The 19,085-nt window shown below is 39.2% G+C and overlaps 1 protein-coding gene across 1 annotated transcript in view; it reads right to left on the reverse strand.

Annotated features, from left to right (window-relative positions):
• Window positions 1-19,085, reverse strand: part of LOC145984353 (uncharacterized) — a 242,526-nt gene that overhangs the window by 13,934 nt on the left and 209,507 nt on the right. The window contains exon 7 of the mRNA XM_083118009.1: window positions 2,094-2,162. Within this exon, the coding sequence (XP_082974135.1) occupies window positions 2,094-2,162 (69 nt within the window). The remainder of the gene's footprint in view (window positions 1-2,093; window positions 2,163-19,085) is intronic.

Below are 19,085 nucleotides of genomic sequence, written 5' to 3' on the forward strand. Positions count from 1 at the left end.
TACTCCAGTGGTTCCAAAAGTGGGCACCGTGGCTGGCAATGTCGGTGGAAAATAATAATGGTAGCCGCTAACCTTAACCGATTTCAAAAAGTGAATTCGAACAGAGTTCGAATCCCGGCATGGAAATAGATGTTCTTTGTAAGCGCCCTTCATCAATTTCATCATGTCATCATTCATCCTCAGCGTCGCGTTCAGGCAAAAGTGGCAGAAAGCGAGGAAAATCAATGAGAAAACACCAAATCGAATAAATATCGAAATAAAATTATCAGAGAATTTGTAATATTTTTTTTCAATAATGCTGGTTTTAATTTGATATTAATTGGATTTATTGCATATTGATGGGTGTGTTGTTGATTGATTTGATTGATTGAGTTGGTGTTTCAAGTCCACTTTGTGCACAGTAAGAATAATCGGGACTGGACCTACAGTTTAAAGTGGGATCCGAACCACTATGTGCCTCCACCAGGTATCGAACCCGGGACCTCTTGGTTGCAAGGCGACAACTTTACTGTGTGTTGTTGAAATACATTTCTTGTAAAATATATTTCATTTATTATTATATTTTTCTGTGAAAGATAAGATCTTTTTTTAGCCAAATAGTTGAAGGTTTGGAAGATTATACTCACCTTCGCCTAATTATTAAATAAATTTTCATGCAAACAGAAGGAATTGACTTCATCAGTAAATGCATTGAAGAAGCTTCACATAACCAGTAGCTAAACTTCATTTCAGTTAAAAAGTTGAGAGACTTTCTCCCAAGTCAGAAGATTAAATTTGTTCTCCTTTTGAGTCAAATTACAACATGCTGATCTGTTTTCCTCTTGATTCTTTCCTTTATTGCCCTTTTTGTTAGATATGTTTGAAATACGAAACTGCAGAACGCTTGTGTAGGTTATCACTCGGCCGTTGCTAAGAGAGATGTCCTCACCAGATGCTCCTGAAGGAAAATGTTTTCTATAGGCCGTAGAAAAAGGAGTAATACATTTCATCAACGTTACAAACCTCTTTCTTTAACTCCACAAGAATTACCGGAATAGTAAATATGGATGGACACCTTCGCCAATATTTATCTTTGTTTTAATTATTTTTAATCAAATAAACCAAGTTATTAGAATAACAATAATAAAAATTGAATTATAATAATGAGATGTCGGATGTGACTTGAAATATATATTTTTTTCTAATTTACGAACATGAAATAGATTGAGACAAATCTGTTGTAGTGAGTGCTGAGAACTGCTGAGAATGTTTCGTATGTTACTTATTTCCAGCTGTTTTTATGTTTTCCTAGACTAGTAACTATGATGGGAATGAATTATAAGACTATGAAATAGAATAGATAATGAAGTAAACACAATGAAAACACACTAGATTGCCAATGTTCAGAATTCACGATCGTTTTACGATAACCAGTAACAAAGTAAACCTAGTTTCCATGTTATCAAAGATCAAATTTCACTTTGCAGTGTCAAAACAGAAGGTTACGGATTCGAATTGTAAATAGGTACGGATTTTAAAAATTATTCTGGCATTAATTAAGGCGTTGCGGATATTAGGGGCGAACTCGCAAAATGCAAGTTGCGAAAATCAGCAGTTTTCCAAACGTCTGTCCTATTCTTAAGCACGAGCACTGTTCTATTCTAAAGCAAATTTCAGAGTATTCGAGGCAAGGTAGACTCCTGTCAGACGTTGCATGAGTTCAATATACTTCAACGTACTATGTCATACAACAATAAAATAAACCGACCTTTGTCGAGTTTGTCCATAATATCCGCAACACCTCGATTTCATGACTTCAGAATATGTTTCTAACATCTCGGTAAACCGGAAAAGGTAATGTGCGTCTTGAAATAGGAAGCATGCAAAAATACAAATACAACAAGGATAAATTTGCAATACACTTCAAATGGTTTCGTTTGCATTGTGACTAAGATAAGTGATATCATGAGCAAATCAAGACAAGTGTAATCTTTTAATTCTTCTTGTGAGGTTGTCTTCTTCGATTTGGAAGAAGATAACTTTGTGCACAAATAGACTAATTGGGATTGGATCTATATCCAATACATCCATCGTCATATGGAGCAATTACTTACCCTTACGCAGTAATAATAGCCTCGTGTAACATTCTTATATGGTTCCTTATGCCATTGTTTTCCTTTTACCTGTAACAAGATGATTGAATAAGAAAACACTGGTGTTTAAAAAGATTGATTACAGAACGTATCCTGACTACACATTATATCATTTACTATTTTAGAAATAAATACATTCAACATAAATAAGGAAAGAAAGTATGTTTAGTCACCGGAAAGGTTGGATTGTGAGGATTTTTTTCTTCAGGATAATGACTTACAGTACCGACCATCGCCTGCCCTCACTACCAGATGTATACAGCAACGTTTGGCAGTTACGCATTGAAAAATATCATAGCCGTATGCCATATACTTTGGGTAAAATACTGTTTGTTCAGAGTTTGGGAGAACGTACGACACTTTGAAAGTGGTGTGAGTTATTTTTTGGTGTTCGCTATTGGCCAAAATATATTTGTTTACAATTGGGACAATCATCAGCATTGACTTCAAACTTTCACATCAATCCGTCATTTCAATATTCTTCAATAGGTCTGCTTTCTGATATCAGAAAAATTACTCACCCGAAGACAATTATTTAGAGGTCAATATCATAATAGAAGGAAACTAACACAATAATGTAAGATCCTAATTTTCATACCTTAGAAAGAAGATTTATAATTAAGACATGTTAAAGATCTAAGGTTAAAAGCAGAGAAGAGTAAAATTAACACATCAAGAGAGGAAGCAATTTGGGTAGTTCTGCAGAGATAAAGAGAAAACTAGGCTACATTGAAGCATAAGGACTGGTGAAGACACAGAATCCACTTTTAAAATTCAGTTTTAAGAAGTTAGATTTTCATAAAGTATATTTTCAGTTATGAGTTAGTATCGTCAGCGAGTACGAACATTGTGGCATGCTGATATCTAGAACACTGTAAATAACAAGAAAAATTGTGCCAAAGTTTTCGTGGATATCTGATATTTAGATAACAATTCACCTTTTGACCAGGATATTTTATATATGTTATTGGTTCACAAACTGTGGTTATTGTAAAAAAAAAAAAAGTAAAGTAAAGTGCTCCCCTATGCATTGCACTACACCATGAAGGCGTATAGGAGGTGTGAGGATAGGGCCCCACACTTTCTTGATCTCGGCCGAGCTGGGAGTGATGTGATCAGCACCACGCCCCTGGCCGCGTTTACCCCCAGAGCTTCCTCCAGGTACCCACTTTATACGACGCTGGGTGGGCGCCGGAGCCGCTTGAACAGGTTGAGAATGTCCCGGTTCTCCCCCGCCGGGGATCGAACCCGGGTATCTCGCATGGTAGTCAGATGCTCTAACGACTTTTTTTTTTTTAAAGGAATACCCCTATTCGGCAGTATCCCCCGTCATTCACACATTCGTACACTTTCACACATGTCAATTTCCACTTCATTCACATTGTTTCTCATTATTCGGACGAACACAAGCATCCAAGCCCGAGCGGGATTCGAACCCAGGACCCCTAGCGTTGCAGCGCGATGAGATATTCACTCGGCCACAGGGTCCGGCAACGACTGAGCTACCGCGGTTGTTGTAATGTGTTGCAAAGTTAGTAATATAAATTTAAGATAAAATTACATCATTATTACACCAAGAAAATGTTATAATATGAATATACTTCTCGGTCATTCGATGTGGAAGTGCCCTTGAACCCAAATTTTAAAAATTAAATGCAATGCTGTAACTTTATCCTATCTTGTGAGTGAACAATCTAAAATTGTCATTTGCATAAAAATTCAAGTATTATACATAATACTCAACTTTAGCGTAGGACTAACATCAAAAGTTGATCAGAAGAAACCAGAAACACTATGCAAGTCATATCGAGATTATAATAATTGATACCTCTTGAAAACGGGAGGTCATGTTTCATTCGTTGTTTATGATATATCATTTGTGTGATCCGTACTTTAATGTATAATAATAACAATAATTTTCTAATTAGATGTATCAGATTTTTCACGAGGTGGGAAGAGGTAAACTGACCTCCTTGGGATGTCGCGGTATTGAATCAAAATATTATGATCACCCTAGTATTTACTGTTGCCAGTATCGTCGCTAAGTCAGACAGATCCAGCAGCTATCACTTTTCTTACGCGTGTTTCGTGAAAATTGAGAGTGACGAAGACTTGGATATTGAATTTTAGCGAGTCTGAAAGTGCTGAAGAGTGTGTTGAGGACAGTTCAGAAGAAGAAAGTCACTCCTCAAATTCATCTGATGGTGATATTTCAAGTGCCAGACAGAGTGGTGTGGAATTGATACTTCTGGACAACTCCCACCTGCAACACCGCGTTTTCCTTTCACAAATAATCCTGCAATTCATTTCGAGCAATGTACTGAGGATGTCATGTACTATGTAAGTTAGTTTATTGATGATGATTTTGTGGAGATATTGGTGACAAACAAACAGATGACTACAAAATGAGTTTCTTAAAAAACTGGTATAAAATTTGTGTTAATGCTTCTCAAAAGTTTCAATCTCTAATTTGAAATGAACACGACGGCAGAGTCAAACCTCGCTACTTGAGTTACGAAAGTACATTTCAGTATTCATATTAAATTTTAATTTTAACTTTAATTTTCAATTTCATCTCAATAAGTTATAAAAATCTTCCTGATTTTTTTTTAAATTATCAATTCTGTTTAGACTTACATATACTCTTTTATAGTCTGCTTATTAACCTTTATGCGCTTTAACCTTTTATGGAAGGTTTCTATCTTTGATTCGCTTATCAACTTTTATAGAAGCTTGAATCGTGCATTACATTGCTTACGTAATTATGAACACATTCCAGAAATTGGTTTTCCGCAAATTTGAAGATCACTGCGTCCATCGACGATACACCAATAAGCTCTTACATATATATTGGACCTCCTGATTACCAGGCATACTAATTATTCCACAAGTGTCAAGAACTCAAAGTTCTTATATTCATTCGAGTTAACAAAAAAGAGTAGTGCCTTTTCTATGGTGTGACGGTAACGCTATTGCCTCGTGTGCAAGAGGTCGCGGATTCGATCCCCGGTGGAAGCACATTGCGCAGTGGTTCGGATCCCATTGTAACTAGGCAAAGTCCCAATTAGCCTATCTGAGCACAAAGTGGACTGAAGACGAACTATGACAAACAGGAACACGTTGTATCGACACCAGAAATAATTTCTCACATTTTGTCAACATATTAACAATACACAGTATTTCTGTAAATGGGAAATCCCGAAGGAACAGATATGCAGAGTAAACAATTAATTACGTACAACCATCTTGAGTTTCAGGAGCATTTTCTTATATTCCCAGAAGCGCACTTGTGTTTTTCTTCCTCTAAACGAACTCATCTTTGCGGAGATGACAAGAGGCCTCTGGAGAACGCCGACCACTTAAGAGGTCTTCATGAGTGGATAATTTAATCTGCGCAAGCTGATTATGGCCGTGAAGATGAAAAGGGTTGGCAAGATGTATCTGAAAATGGCTCATGGAGCGAAGATAGGAGAAAGCCAAGCTGAAGCGCGTGTTCATACCTAGTTTTATTTAAAATACTACGTATTTGAAAGTTCGTCTCCAAAAATGCATTGCCTACTCGAAGACCCCCTGAGACGCACATGTTGTTTGATTGATTTGGTTCAGTGCTGCCAGTTTTGGCTAATCGCAAAGATGAGGATGAGTGATGATGTGATGAAATTGATAAAGGGACACACAATGAACAACCATGCCCAGGTCGCGATTCGAACCCGGGACCCCTGACGTCGTAGCGCGGTGTGCTAACCACTTCGCCACGGAGGCTGGCAAAAGACACACATGTGTAGGGTGAGTTCATAAGGTGTGATTCATGGGTTTTTCTTGTTTCATTGGTTGAGCTTATTTTACGTTGCTTTCTTACCCACTTTCGATGGGGATGAGATGAAATGCATGAAGAGACAATCACGAACATACATGGACGAGACGACACAAGAGAATCATACTGGTTGAGAGTTCAGGCGTTAGAGCCCAGGGTGTACAGTCACGGACATTTCTGGATTGAAGCTATACCATTAACTTTGAATAGAATCCTTAGAACCCAGAAGAGTCTGTGACTCTACTATGTGGAGTAGAGGTTGGCAATTGAATGCTTTCAGTGAAAGTTACTACTTACACCCTTGGTTTTCCTTGTGTTTTTTCCTTCATCTTCTTCATAAATTTACCATCTTCATTGTTGTGCTTAACATAAAGTGGTATGACGATGAAGCAAAATAATCTACACTCTGTCCCGGAAATCTCTGGAGTGAGCGAACGCAAACAAGTGTGTGCGCAACTAGTGACGCGAGACGGCTCGACCAGTAAACACGTGGGAGAGAACGGGATTTCGGGGCGGGGGGGGGGGGGGGCAACTGCAGGTACCAGCTTTTGCAGCAGCCGTGTAATGCTTCAGCTCCGCCCATTCGCTTTGTCCCTATCTCTGACTTTATGCGTGGACTTGCTCCAGAGATTACAGGAATACAGTGTAAATACAAAACCAACGAAAATTGTTCCCATGACGTTTATTATCTCCAACTATCTTTTTTCCTTTTTCCTTGTGCGTCGTCCCCTTTTCGTCGGGGCCTGGGACGCCCCTCCCCCTTACTGGCACTATTCCCTACCTACGGCTCTGGGAGTAGCTCTATTTTTGAATTTTTAATATAGTTAAATATATTTAACACGGATGTACTGATTACTAGTCAATATCCATGAAAAGCCAAATGTTCAATATCCTAGGACACTGATATCCCAAAATATTTTTTCGACGGAGATAGAAAATATTTTCATTACTTGAAAGTATTTTTTTCCTCTGGAAGAAAACTAAGATTTCTGTTTTCCTGAACGCGTAAATGCCTTGAACGTGGCTATAGGGTGCTAAGTAGGCAAGAGTCGGGGAATACATTTTCGTCTGCTAACACATTATTAAGTTCAGTTGAGTTGAGTTTCTGGTTTTAAGTCCGCTATATGCACCGAGAGGCTAAATGGGACTGGAGCTGCAGTTTCAAGTGGGATCTGAATCACTATGTGCCCCCACCGGGTATCGAACCCGGGAACACTTGATTACAAGGCGACGAACATTATTAAGTGTAATATTAAAAAGAACAAAAAAACGCATAAGTAAATGCGACTTAGGGTTTGCCCCCTAAAACAGTTTTTTAGCCGAAACAAAAAACACGTATTTCTTTCTTCCTTTGGGCCCCTTTATACACCTGCCAAGTTTCATGGAAATCGGAGGGGGACACAGGGGTCAGATCCCCACTTCAATTTGTCCTCATCTTGACATTTGAGAGGGGGGGTTGCCCCCTAGAACAGTTTTTTTAGCCAAAACAAACAAACACGTATTTCTTCCTTTGGGCTCCTCTATACACCTGCCAAGTTTCATGGAAATCGGAGGGGGACACTTAGATAACCTCCCTTGTTAGTAGAAATCCACATAAAAAACTAAGGCTTATACAAAACAGAGAAAATACTCGATTATTAACATCAAGAGATAGAGAAGCAACCTTAAATAACCAAAAATAAATGTAAGAATACCATAATAATTATAACAACATTAGGAATTATAAGTTATAGTAGAACAAGCAACCCAGGTTATACTCTATAATCAGGGTTGCCAGGCATCTCGGATTTTAAGGGACGGTTCCTTAGTTAAGCAATATGACAATCGTTTCCCTGGATGTCAATTAAATTCTTCCATGTTCCTGAACGTCTAGATCAACTTTTCTTTTACCCGTAGCGGTGCATTGTGGGACAGATACTAACTCCAGTTCCTCACTTGTTTGTGGCCACAACCTCTTCTGCACTCTATCTACTTTCCTCTCAGCGAACAAGGTGCGTGGGTGGTGTTGGAAGTTCTGTTCAACGCTTTTCAAGATGAGTGATAAACGTAGGGTTTATTTGGCAAGTCACGGTTGGAGAAAGATGATTTACACCCGTGGTTGAAAGATAGTGGTAATTAATATAAAGCAGGTTGCAAATACTGCAGCAAATAATTTTCAATGGCACTTGGAGTTCGCAGCGATGTAATGCAGGATTCTCGAGAAAAGGAGCACAGGAATATGAAAGTATTTTCTTTATCTACAACATCTGTTAGTAGTTTCTTCATGAGAAGTAGATGAAAAGGTGAGTAGAAATGTTTGTTAACACTATATACTGTGTCTTTCAATTGTGTCCCTTATTTTCATCTTGCGATAGCGACTCCATCCCGTATTATCATCTTGATAACCTTGAAGCCCTGTATACGATATTGCTCAAATGATTTTTGATTAATACACTAGATAAAGTAGTCTATGATTGTACTCACTGTTACTGACTGAACATCAGAACGGTACGAAGGATCTTTCTTGGATTTTTTTTCTGTTGGTAATTACTAATCCGCGTAAGAAAATACCTGTGGAAACGGTGTCAGAGTTTTCCTCGAAACCCTAATGATGACGAGAAGTTCCAGAGAAATGGGTGAATTGTTTTATAGATTTTTCTACGGCATATCTCGTTAGAGGGATTGTCGTGTAAGATGTAGGAAATTCAAGTACATCATAGCCGTGAGCAGCGGACTAGTTTATAGTAGACCAATATGAATTCATCTCAGAAATTTGAAAAACTCTATTTGCCGTTTTCTCTCAATTGGCAGCTTTTTCAGCTCGATGAAGGGGCGGCGCCAGGGGGTGCGAAAGGGTGCTTGCGCACCTCTTAATTTTTTCCGCTCCCCCTTTCAACACCCCTATTTCAAAACCTACTTTCGACTGAAAACATTATTAACTCTTGCAATGCCATATTACGATATGACTTAATAAAACATTGTCGTCATATTGAGCGTAGAATGTTTGGTGTTGAAGTGACACCGCTCCTATTGTACACAACAGACAAGCCATTAATTCTAATCTGAAAGAGAACCCGCATTTACTTTACTGGGAACTGTTTCTACAATGATTAGTGGCTGTTGTCTTTCTTTCGTCAATATTGTTGTTAAAAATTTATCTTTCTTTTGTAATACACAATATGTCATTGTCCTCCTAAACAAGCTTTGTTCGTTTCAAATTACAAAACACGCGCTTGTTGTGGCCAGTCAGTAGTATTGATGAAAAGATTCTCTCAAGCAAACCAATACTTATGGAAAATGTGATCAATCAGAAACGAAAGTGAACAACTAATGTCAAAACAATATTTAAAAAAATCAAGCTTCTACTGGCTATGTTCCAATTCCTAGTACTTACTTGACTAATAGTGCAGACTCGAAAGTAAAAAGTACATGACGTTAATTAATTAACCTTCTTCAATTTGGTAGTTACTCATTCCGTGTACGCGAAAATAATAATAGAAAAACCCTTCCGTGAAAATATATTTTCATATTCTTCCTTCAAAGGTTTTGCTCTCGGCCCTTCAATACAAACTTCGCTCGATTTCATGCAACGACGAAGAAAGTGGAAGGGGATCAAAAAATTAAGAGGAGAATATTGGAAGGGAAAATACACAACAGGTGGTATTGAATGAGTTTTATTGATTCAAAGCAGTAGGCGATGGCTCTCTTATAATTTGGAGGCCTGGATCTGAACAACCAGTATGTTTCAGACACATTGTACTTTCCTGTTAACTTTTGATTAAATTAAGGAACGAGGCTGCGACAGGAAGTTGGGGAACATATGCAACGCCTTTTATTTTCTGCGTAAATTGCTAGCTGTGGCACTAAACTCAAAATATGAGAATGCCAAACATTTAAGGCTTTCATATATGTAGTTGCAGTTTCTGAAATAATTTTCATTTTTCATATTTCCATTCCTTTTTGGTCACTGCTGGGCAATTGCAAAGATATATATGAATAATGATTGATTTTTATATTATAGGCACATCAGTACATAGATTATTATTATTGCCCACCACACAATACGGAGATAAGCCCATTAACTAAATCAAAACTTAGGACAGGACCCTAACAAGAAAAGAAAATATGTCTGTCTGTCAAAAAGTTCCTCACTCAATGTTTAAAACTAATAAAGTTATGTGAAGTCAGTCTTGAAGCTTTCCTGGCGACGAATGATGGAAAAGATTCTCACTTCTACCCAGAAGATGAGAGTGGCATCAGCTTTCGAAAGGTTTGAATCCTTTCCACAACTCACCTGGTCGATAGCCCGAGAGAATCTTTTCATCATAATACAGTCATAGTTTCCTTAAGAAGACAAACTATACTATCTACAAGGATAAAATCTCCATAACTTAGTTAAAAGCTGAGGGCATTCGTCACAAATGAGGACAAACACGATAACACGACCCACAGACCGTGGGTTCAGGCACAGAGCCTCGTTGGTCTGCCTGCAAGACTGCAGTTGCCGTGGTGTTACATAACCTATAGTGATTACAATAAATTGGTGAACGGACACCCACAAAGTAACGCCAATGCTGAAACTTGAAGGGATTATGACAAAGCAATTAGTTCTAAACCACATTCCAGGCCTGATAGAGCCTGCACATTTTTCGCTTAAATATAAGTTTAGTACACCTTCTGTGCATACCAAGTTTTTCGGCCCCAACGCCATCAGTGTTTCAAAGGCAACAGATTTCATTGCAATATAACTGACTGAGGCAATAACAGTGAAAGCGAAGAAACAAGTTAAATCAGGCCTGGATGAATATATCAGGTATGCAGGATTCGAGACCTGATCGAGCCTGCAATTTTTTGAGCTTCCTTGAGGGAAAAAGAACTGCAAAGACATCAGCCACTTTTTTTTGTGGGAGCCATAGCATCATCTATTTCAGTCCATCGTGTCGCAATTAAGCTAAGAGATAGAAAAGCGACGTAAAATAACCAAAATAAAAATATACAATTAAGTATTTTGTTTCGTTATCGTTTCAACCAAGTTCTTTTCTCATACCAGTGGTCCAGATAGATCCTCTTTAATTTAAAGACTGAACGAAATTTTCAATTGGAAGAGAGAAGTTAACCAGTCCTGGTTAGCTCATATATGTCTAAAATGGACGTGAAAGAAGTTTTGAGGTAACGTTGTAACATGTTGGTTTAAAAAATGCTAATCATATGTCATACTGGAATATATGTTGAGACGAAGTAGTCAGATTAGATTCAAACGGAGTGGTTAGCATTGTGCGCTACTACGCCAGAGGTCCCGAGTTCGAATCCCTGCCTGGGCATGGGTGTTCTTTATGAGAGTCCCTTCATCAATTTCATCATCACTCATTCTCATCTTCGCGATTTGCCAAAAGTGGCAGAAAAGCGAAGTACAATTAACAAAATAAAATAAAATCTATTCCAAACAAAAGATCCCATGTAAAATATTAGGCCCGACTCCTGTTAACCTTTGTGAATAAAATGAACTTGAATTTGTAAAAGTCTCTGAAAGTCATAATTTGGCAGGAAAATATGATAGCCTTAGGTCAAGTGCACCAAACGCTTTGATATTCGTGTCAGCATTTCGTACATACATGATACACAAGAACCATGAGTGAAAGAGCGACATTTCCTTATGTATTCGTTTCTGCAAGATTGCACAAAGGTTACCATGCATTAGGTCGGTTTCATATGACTAGATGCGGCGATTTCTCTTTCTTCAAAGCCATCTCGTATCATAACAGTCGTTCCAGATACTCTGCAGCCTCTGTTTGTCAACAAACAAGGTCTTTTCCCCTCTTCATCAAGAACATTAACATCGTGGAGAAGACAAGACGATGGCCTTTGTTGAACAGGAAGTTGAGACTTAATCCACAATATCCGATCGCAATATGTATACTTTCTCCACAAAGGCGGAGTTATGGATAAAGTCATTAGTTCTGTATGCTGAACGATTAGGGAACTTCCTGGTTTATTTATCAGAAATTAATTGCTTTGTTGGCTGAAAGGCTTACTAGATATGAATTATAAGTTCAAACATAAAAATAGTTACGAAAATTCATGCAAGATTTTGCAATCGTTTTTAGAATATTTTGATTTTCTGGTCATAGAATTAGACTATGATCGTCTAGAAGGTTGAAATATATCTGGAGACAAGAAGTGGGGGGGTCTTATTATAGGGAGGAGTATGTTTGAGTTGTGTAAGTCCACTTTATGCACAGATGGGCTAATTTGGACTGAGCCTACAGTTTAAATTGGGATCCGAACCATTATGTACCTCCACTGAGTATCGAACCCGTGACCCCTTGATTACAAGGCGATATTATAGGTTGAAAGCCAAGGCTCTGAAAGAAAATAATATACTGGTCGACAATTGCTAAGGAACAAACACATATTGACCCATATATTTTTCATACACAACTCCGTGTCAGTTTGTTGCCAGAAAGAGACCAGTAGAGGGCAGAATGGTAGCAACGATTCCTTGCTGTCCTCTACTGGTCTCTTTCTGGCAACAAACTGACACGGAGTTGTGTATGAAAAAGATATGGGTCAATATGTGTTTGTTCCTTAGCAATTTGTCGACCAGTAGTTGCATTACAGCAAAGGTTTCCCTCACTACATGTATATCAGGACCAGTGGCGTCAACTTATATGGACCTGTTGAGCTCAAGGCCAACAAATAATTTGCATGTTATTTCATTTTATTTTGTAAAGTTCCCACGCTTAAGAAAACAAATGTATCATCATTATAGACCTAAGGAATTGTTATAAGTTAATTACTGACTGAGTATTATCAAAATATTCCATGAAAAAATTGTTATATATCCTATATGATAACTTTTCAGTGTCCTATATTATTTAGACTATTCGTAGTCAAATCGATATTAGGAACGTAAGAGAGAATAATGGCTTATAACCATTATATTTATGACTAAAAGCCAACTATAAAAGTCATCTACGCGTATTCCTCACAAAAATGACCTGAAACTGTTTTTAAACTTTAAAGCCTACATTTTGTAACAAAAAAAGAAGCGTTTTAGAGCAAATCCTCCTTTCGACAAATCTTCGACTTCAGCCCATCCAACGTTTTTCAAAAGTTGGCACCACTGATCAGAATGGATTATCTGTATTATCATCGTCCGACAATGATTCAAGCTCCGTTTCATATCACTTGACTTTCCTCGTGAGATTTCTTTTTATCATAACTATTTTTGAACAACCCAACGTGTACCATAAGTGATTTAGGAAAACTTGTTCTGAATCAATTTTTGTGATTCCTCTATGTTAGGAATACAACTCACGATATTGCATACTTCGTTTCCTCCAGCTTTCGAGAGCATTATCCCTCGAGCGAGAAGCAATTTTGAAAAGCCCTATTTCTTAATTCGACCTTCTTCGGAATCGTCTGAGGCAATATCGATGGGAAGAGAATTCTTCCCATCTGTCATTTGTCCAATATCAAGTATATCCCCGCGGCAAAAATACCAGAAAATGCATTTTTAGGAAAGACGTTTAGAGATTTGAAATCCAGGCTATGGAATAAACGTACGTCAAATATAAGTAGATGAATTAGTAGATAATAAGAAAATGTAAGGTAAACACAATAGTCTCAATTGCATGCGGGAAAAAGCGAAACTCTGCTTTACAAAAAAATATTTTTTTTTGCAATTCGCATCACAGGCAGTGTTGCCAACAGCACGAGAGAAAAACGGGCTAAATCGCACCCAAAATGGAGCTAAAATTCACATCCAAGGGGCAAGATTTACTAATCTTGGCTTGGGTGTTTTGGTGCAAAATTTCTGAAACTCAAGAACCACAACTAATCAACTGTCAAGATGAGGGGCATACGCTCAACTAAATTAAATTTTCTTACCTTAAATAATCCATTTCCCCCGTAAATTGTGGTGCAGTAAATTACACAAAAGCATTACACATTTTCGGCATATTCCTCCTTCATATATATGCACACGCACACTCACACACACACACACGGCCGCACACACGAACTAGTCTCTGGTTGAGCCTCACTGTTACAAACGATTCGTCGATTCCGCATCGCATTTCTGTGAACTTTCAAGTCCAGATGCAATACAACTGAACAAAGATTCTCATTTTCTGGAATCGACGCTATGCGTAATTCGCTTCGGGCTACACAGCATATCAAAACCAGAAACAAGGGGATAAAGTGACAATTTGCACTTGCTACCTGCTCCCCAAGAGGGGTCGCAGGACGAGCTTGCAGGTGCTGAGGAGGGTCGGTTAAGTGAATTCTTCTTTGCAGTTTACTTTACTGAAAATACCATAAAACATTTCATTACTGAAAGGGCTAGATTTGTAGCAAGATTTCTCTCTGTAGGGCTAAAAAGCCCCTTGGGGCTTTTGCTGAATTTTGGGGCTGAGTACGTACTCAAAAGGGCCAGTTCTGGCCCCAAAAGGGCTAACTTGGCAACACTGATCACGGGTATAGCACTGGCTCGTTTTCTTAGCAAGTTTTCAGATCGAAGCAACAAGCGACTTGGAAACGAAGTTGCACAAATAAATTCAACCTTCCACACCGAAGTGGCAAGAGAAGATTCACATTCGTCACTTGTCTGATATTTAAAAATTTACTTCACTTTTCTGTCAGTTTGGGCTAATCGCGAAGATGAAGATGAATGCTGCTGATAAGATAATTGATGAGAGGACAATCACAAGCACATATGGACACAACACACGCCCCACAGAGGATTATACTGGCTGTGAGTTCAGACGCCAAAGCCTCGTTAGTCTGCAACAATGCAGTTCAGGGTGTACTACGCGTGGAAGTGAGGTAGGTATTTGGGTGTGAGAGCCCATTGAGGAAAATCGAACCATCGACCTCCCGAAGACTCTTCCCGCATGTTCTACGAAAATCTATTCGAAATGTAATCCCAGCACGAGGAACAGACGCACCTTGCAATCCATTTGCTCCCAATAACAAAGGAAAAGGGTAAAATGCAGCACTCAAGTTCATATCAAACTGTCTCGTCGAATTCCTATGATTGTTGGGTAGAGGCGGCGGAACGGGAGTGCTTTCCTGAATACGCAACAAGATTTCCTTTGAATTCGGACGAAGAGATTCTCCAGCTTCAATTAGAATCCTCGAAACTGGTCTCAATGTTCTTGCTAACTGGTAGAAGACTAAATCAAAGTAAATGGAGTCAATTTTTTTTTAGACTTCGTACATGAACAAGTCTTACATTTCGTTAGAATGTAATTTTTTCCCCATAAACAGTTGTTTGATTTGATTTTTTGATTTGGTTTATTTTACTTCGCTTTTGTGCAATTTTTGGCAAATCGTGAATGCGATTCATTTTCTTTTCTTTCGCTTCTTGTGCCACTTTTGGCTATTTTGCGAAGATGGGTATGAGTGATGAAATTGATGAATGGACACTCACAAACATCCACGCCCATGCCAGGATTCGAACCCGGGATCCCTGGCGTCGTAACGCGATGTACTAACCACTCCGCCACTCGTGAAGGCGAGGTTGAGTGTATGATTAAGTGACACTTACAAAGAACACCCATGCCCAGGCCGGGCGGGACCCCTGGCATCGTAGCACGCTGTGCTAACCACTCCGCCACGGAGGTAGGCTATCTCGTGTTAATTGTAAGGTAATTTGAGGTCATCCACGTAGTACACCTTGGACTGCAGACTAACGAGGCTCTGGCGACTGGCCCCATGGCCAGTATTGTTTTGTTTGTGTTGTCCTGTGTTTTCTCCTTGTTCGTGCTGAGTGCTCCTTTCCAGCCTCAGCTTTTAGCGAAAGTCAGAAGATTTTAATATTTTATGATTTTAGTTATGCAACGTTAGAGTTGTTATGTGAAACGATAAGGGGCTGGACCCCGTATAATGTGACGGGTTCAAAATAGCCTTAGTGCTGACGCACCCCCCCCTCACAAAATGTGGTCAATACAGAAGATCGATTCCCGTATGTGTGTCCGATTTTGGACTAGCACTTACCTTATGAAAATCCACGGGACCACCATCGGTTGGCCTCAATGTGATGACCGTGTGTCTTGGCAATAACCCTGCACCGTAACTTCCATTGTAGGAGGCTACGACGAAGTACAGGAAGTGGAATCTTCTGCCATTCCTCCTGACAGGCTTTCCACAGGCCCCGGAGAGTGGTGACACGACGAGAGGAAAGTGTCAGTTTCAGTAGACCAAACCCACAGAAATCCATGGGACTCGCATCCGGTGATTTTACCGGTATATCGTGAAATGGAATAGCCCGAATACCGGTGTCTGTCGCCATCTGTTGCAGAAAGTTCTGGGTAGAACGAGATGTATGTGATGAGGACTTATCCATATGCACAGGGACTTGATTTACGGCATTTCCATACAAACGCGGCAGATCGTCTGCATAAATTGGGGTCAGGATATGCTGCTGAAAGAACGCAGAGTTGATTTTACAGTTTTTTAGGACCTGACGAATAGTTAACTTGCCTTGATAGGTGTATCCCGCGACAACCAGAAATCCCTTCGAGAAAGTTGCTTTGCAATGACGGACGAAATCTGGACGGCTCTTTGCATCGCGTGGAATTACGTTATGGCTCGAATTTTGCCACAATCTGATAGATAAATCCATGCCTCATCTAGTGTGGCCACAAACTTCCACTTGTCCCCGGATAAATGGCGTTCGTAGAGACGCCTGCTGTTGGTCGTTCTCTCACACCGATGGACCTCACTGAGTGCACGCTCGCTTCCTCGTCCCCCCCTGGTGAGCGACTGAATAGCTGGAATCTCGTGGTTTTTATGGCGCTTGATTATGTTCTTGATGGTCGTCGAACCAAAGTCGCATCAATGTTCTTTGCACTGTTTCTGAAATTTCGACACCGAATATTTGGCGTGGAAAAGTGCAACTACGTAGCCCTCCCAAAAAACGGTTCACCTTATGAGCCATGATGCACACAACACACACTCGCGATAGTGCCACGATACTACAGGCTCTAACCGTCCTCCCCACGCTTTTAACCGCTTGGATCGGTCGATTCTGTGCGCAGGGCTGACGGTTCAAAATCGGACACACATACGCGGATCAACCTTCTGTATATATTATGCACTGGCAAGATGAAGATGGCCAGAGAAGCAGGAGCAAATTGTTAATTTTTTGAGTTCGGTTTATACATATCTGATCGAAACTGAACCATCAATTTAAAGTGGGATCTGAACCAACGAAACGTATGCTCTCATGAAATCCTATCCGGGATTGAGATTACAAGCTAGATGTGAATTTGAGGAGGAAAGAAGGATATGTTCATTGTAGGAAATACACGGTGTCTGCAGACCACAACCCCAGTATTAGCATTTTTCATGTGAGTGATGTCGGGACCTGAAATATACCAAGTATGACATCATTACATTTTGATGACTTCTGCAATTGCGAAACGGCCTACGTTACGAAGTGGTCAACGTAACACGCTACGAAGCCAGATATACCATGTTCGAACCCTGTGTAAAGCGTGGATGTATATTTTGTGTCAGACCCAATCACCCATCGCATCAGTTCATACTGTACAGTGTCTCTCAAAAGTTTTAGGACAACGACATTTTAAACTAGGCAACCCAATTTACACAAAGCGTTGGTGGGTTGCGTGTAGAGTTACGCTCAATTTCAGGGTTGCCACATGCACATAATATATAGTATATATGAAATACGCGAAAGAAAGAAATTTAAGTACGAGTATTATTGTATCAAACTAGAAGAAAATATCAGTATTATATTTGTTGTAAAGGAAAAATACTTTCTGATAGAAAAAAATCTATTTTCTAGTATTTCATTGCTGATGAGTCTACACAAAGAAAAGAGAAGAGAGGAGAGAAAACGGAAGGAGACAAAATAGAGGAGAACAGAGAAAGGAGAAGAGGAAAAGTAAAGGAGGGAAGAAAATAGAGGACAGAAGTCGATAGGAGAAGTAATGAGGAGAAAGGAAAAAGAATGGAGGAGAGATGATGAAAATTGAGCAAGAGGAGATACGAGGAGGAAAATGAGATGGGAGAAGAGGAGAGGAGAGGAGGAGGAGACGAGATAGTGCAGTGGAGTCGGAAATCGAAGAGAGGAGGGGAGATGAGAGGATTAGAGAAGAGTGGGATGGAGACAAGATGCGAGAAAAGTAGGGAAGGCGATATGAGATAAAAGCAGCGGAGAAGGAGGGGAGAGAAGAAGGAGAAGAGAATAACAGAAGGTTCTGGAGACGAGAGGACAGAAGAGGTTGTTGCAGAAAATATCGTTTCGGTGTCAAGATTTGATGCATTGATCAAATTATCGACATGAAAAAATCAATAAAATTTTGAAATATATTAGAGAATGTATTAGATCGGTGCGAAATGCCTTTTGGCTGAGTACAGAGCAAGATAAAATCTTCCACATAAGAACTTTGATTTTACCTGCGAATATATCACTAAAAACATGAATGTAATTTTAATATTTATAAGAATTATCCAATTTTCCTCCACTTCTCGGTTCGTTGAAATGGAGAATTTGTAATTTAATATTTCCCCTCCCCCATCGTTAATTCCAAATTGAATCATTCAGTTTCACACGGCGTGGATAATGAACACTATGGGATATGTCTAAAACTTACGAAATTTTTTTGCCATTGGAGAGGTTTGAACCTACGACCATCAGGTTAACAATCCTTAACGTTAACCACTTTTTTTTTTATTCGTTATTTTTTGGTTTATTTGCAACCCATCACATGTCTGTTGCGGACATTAAAACACAACCATGCCCTCGCCGGGACTCGAACCCGAGACCTCTGGATCAAAGCGAGTTGAGTCGACCACCCAACACGCTTTTTTTTTATTTTTTTTATTTTTTTTTATTTGAAACTATTACATATTATTGTACATGTTATACATTTTTGTCATTATAAAGTTAACATTACATTTAGGAAATTTGCATATAACATATCTCTTTTACAACGAGGGATCATTTGGTATTCCTGGTGCAGGTGATTGATAAATTGGATGTGAAAATCTTGTTGCCTATATATGGATACAAAAAGGGCATATTGGCCTAAGAGCCATTGTACACTGTGGCGTTTTGTTCTTGGATAATATGCAAAGGAAGGATACAAAAGAATATCTACTGAAATGTTACGTTCTGATGTACGACAAAT

Source organism: Lepisma saccharinum, chromosome 2, assembly GCF_977018435.1.
Source record: "Lepisma saccharinum chromosome 2, izLepSacc3.1, whole genome shotgun sequence".
In the NCBI taxonomy this organism is placed as follows: domain Eukaryota; kingdom Metazoa; phylum Arthropoda; class Insecta; order Zygentoma; family Lepismatidae; genus Lepisma; species Lepisma saccharinum.